Genomic DNA, 2,367 nt, shown 5'->3' with positions numbered 1-2,367 from the left:
ACTTCCCATCAATCACATCAAGTGCGCCCTCATGGTAGTCCATGAAATCTCGAACACGACGTTTCCAAATGGGCCAATCGGCTGCGCAACTTAACTGCTTTATTTGAAGCTTTGAATCCATTTCTTCCTTGTCTTTTCAATTTGACCTTTTAATTAGAAGCAAAATATCGATTTTCAGGGAATGAAGAAGCACGTGCTTTCTCTTCACTTCAGTCTTCACAAAGGAATCTTCCGATATTTCTTTATTCTAAATTTTCTTCGTCAAATCAATTAATTAAGAAAAACGTTATCTGGGTCCCATAACCTGTTAAATTTCTTATTACGTAGATCGCTTAATTAATTGATACAATATTGAAAGACATTAATAGACAAGAAATAAACTTTGCAACGTTCTCGACTTGTTTATTATCCACCGGATCAACAGAAAAGGAAAAGTGAAGTTACATACAAAGCAAAAAACATTTGGTCCAAAGAAAATAAATGTATACTATAAATCATAATGTTTTAATATAAAACATAAAACTTAACAAGATTCAGCAAGGAGTATTCCATTTATATACAGTGGACATTTTTTATTACCTGATCCGAGCCTCATTCAAATCAAATTGAAGTTCGACTACACGTTATCTGACGATATTGCTCTCACGATATGGTATCATTTGCATACAGTTTTGTTGTATTTTTCAGATTAGTTAGTAAGTCGTTGGTGTAGAGAATAAAGAGTAAAGGACTAATAACAGAGCCCTGAGGAACACCACTAAAAATTTCTACCCAGTCAGAAATAGTTTCGCCTTTGTCTTCTGTTTTTAAGAAACGATTCAATACATTTATACACCAATTCATTTACTCCATAAGCATTTTATTTAGCTAATAATCTTATTATCAATATCAAATACTTTGACAAAAATTTTATTATCAATATCAAATACTTTGGCAAAAATCAAGCAGGACTACATCACTACATCCACTGAAATAGAATTGTCCAAATTATAGGAAATAAAATCAAGAGTTTCAAGTAGATTTTTTGTGCATGATTTACCCTTAACAAAACCCTGTTGTTGTCTTACTATAATGTTATTCCTTAAAACATGATCTTCTACACTTTCCCGAATTACACTTTCCATTATTTTACACGGAACTCGCAAGTCGGAAATTCTCACCCTTTATAAACTCACGTACTTGTACATACAAGTCGACTCATATATATATATTAGGGTGGTTCACATTTGAATGGGGAAAAAAATTTTTTGTCTGATTTGAGTGCACACCCTCTGAAAAGTTTCCATTGGGTCCTAAAAACTTACAAACCAAAAATAAGACAAATCAAATTAAATTTAGAGGCTGCTCATGCATCTCAAAATTATATAAAAATGTGATAATTCATTATTTCGAAACCAAATACAAATATAACTGGAAAAGTATCAAAAGTTGGTTACTTACTTAATTCAAAACATAGATTTTAGATATTTTAAAATGCATTATTATTATTAAATATTCTATGGTCACCTTATTTGTTGTCAGCAAAAAGTAAAATAGGATAAATATCTGCATAATTTAACTGTGTCGATTTACTAGTAATTTGAGGTGATTTTGAAATACCGATACTGTACATATTTAACTACGTATAAAATGGCTTCTAATTCAAACTGTGGTGCTCTTACAACACGCAGCATGACTAACATATGGCTGATTGGACAGTTACAAAGTGAACTTCCAGTAAATGTATTGCCTACAACAGGTGATGTCCTGAGAATGTTTTTTTGTTATCATCAAGTAGAAAAGAAAACTGTACCTGAAAGTGCAAAACTGTCGTCAGATAAGGTCATGGACATGTGGAACAAGGCTAGAATACCAACAACCTACCATACTCATGTTGTAGAAAAAGTAAAGTCGGTAGTTGATGACTACAAGCTAATAAAAAAGAACAAAAACAGACAAAGTGAAGCACAACGAGCACGAGAGAAGGAATTTGAAGAAAAGGAGCACATGCTGTTTGATATTGCTCACCAACACGCCATGCAGCTCATCCGAATTCAGGAAGATATAGAATTTCTTGAAGACCAGAGGGGCAGTCGACGAATGCAAATGAGTGGCATTGATAAAGACCTGACCAAGAAAGAAGAGCGCACAGAACAACGTAAATGCAAAGAAGAAGAGAGAAAAGAGCGAGAGCAGGAGCGGATGACAGAAAGTACCTCACTACATTTATCTAGTTCTGATGACAGTGATAGTGAACAGCAGGACACAGAGGACAACTATGAAATTGAAATTCCAGTGTACTACAAAAAGCAGATCAGTGAAGTAGAAGACAGTCTGTCAAGCAGTGCCAGCAAAAAAACACGAACTGTGCAGGATATGTTGTCGTCG

At 33.9% G+C, this 2,367-nt stretch overlaps 1 protein-coding gene across 1 annotated transcript; it reads left to right on the top strand.

Annotated features, from left to right (window-relative positions):
* Nucleotides 1-1,629: 1,629 nt before the first annotated feature.
* On the top strand, nucleotides 1,630-2,311 carry HELRODRAFT_184442 (hypothetical protein; the record flags this gene model as incomplete). The annotated part of the gene is made up of 1 exon (XM_009026856.1): nucleotides 1,630-2,311. A coding segment is annotated over one exon (682 nt), but the record flags the coding sequence as incomplete, so codon positions are not given.
* Between the last annotated feature and the right edge of the window lie 56 nt (nucleotides 2,312-2,367).

Source organism: Helobdella robusta, assembly GCF_000326865.2.
Source record: "Helobdella robusta unplaced genomic scaffold HELROscaffold_499, whole genome shotgun sequence".
NCBI classification, from domain to species: domain Eukaryota; kingdom Metazoa; phylum Annelida; class Clitellata; order Rhynchobdellida; family Glossiphoniidae; genus Helobdella; species Helobdella robusta.
The sequence above is the reverse complement of the archived record's forward strand: the minus strand, read 5'-3'. Positions and strand labels throughout refer to the sequence as shown.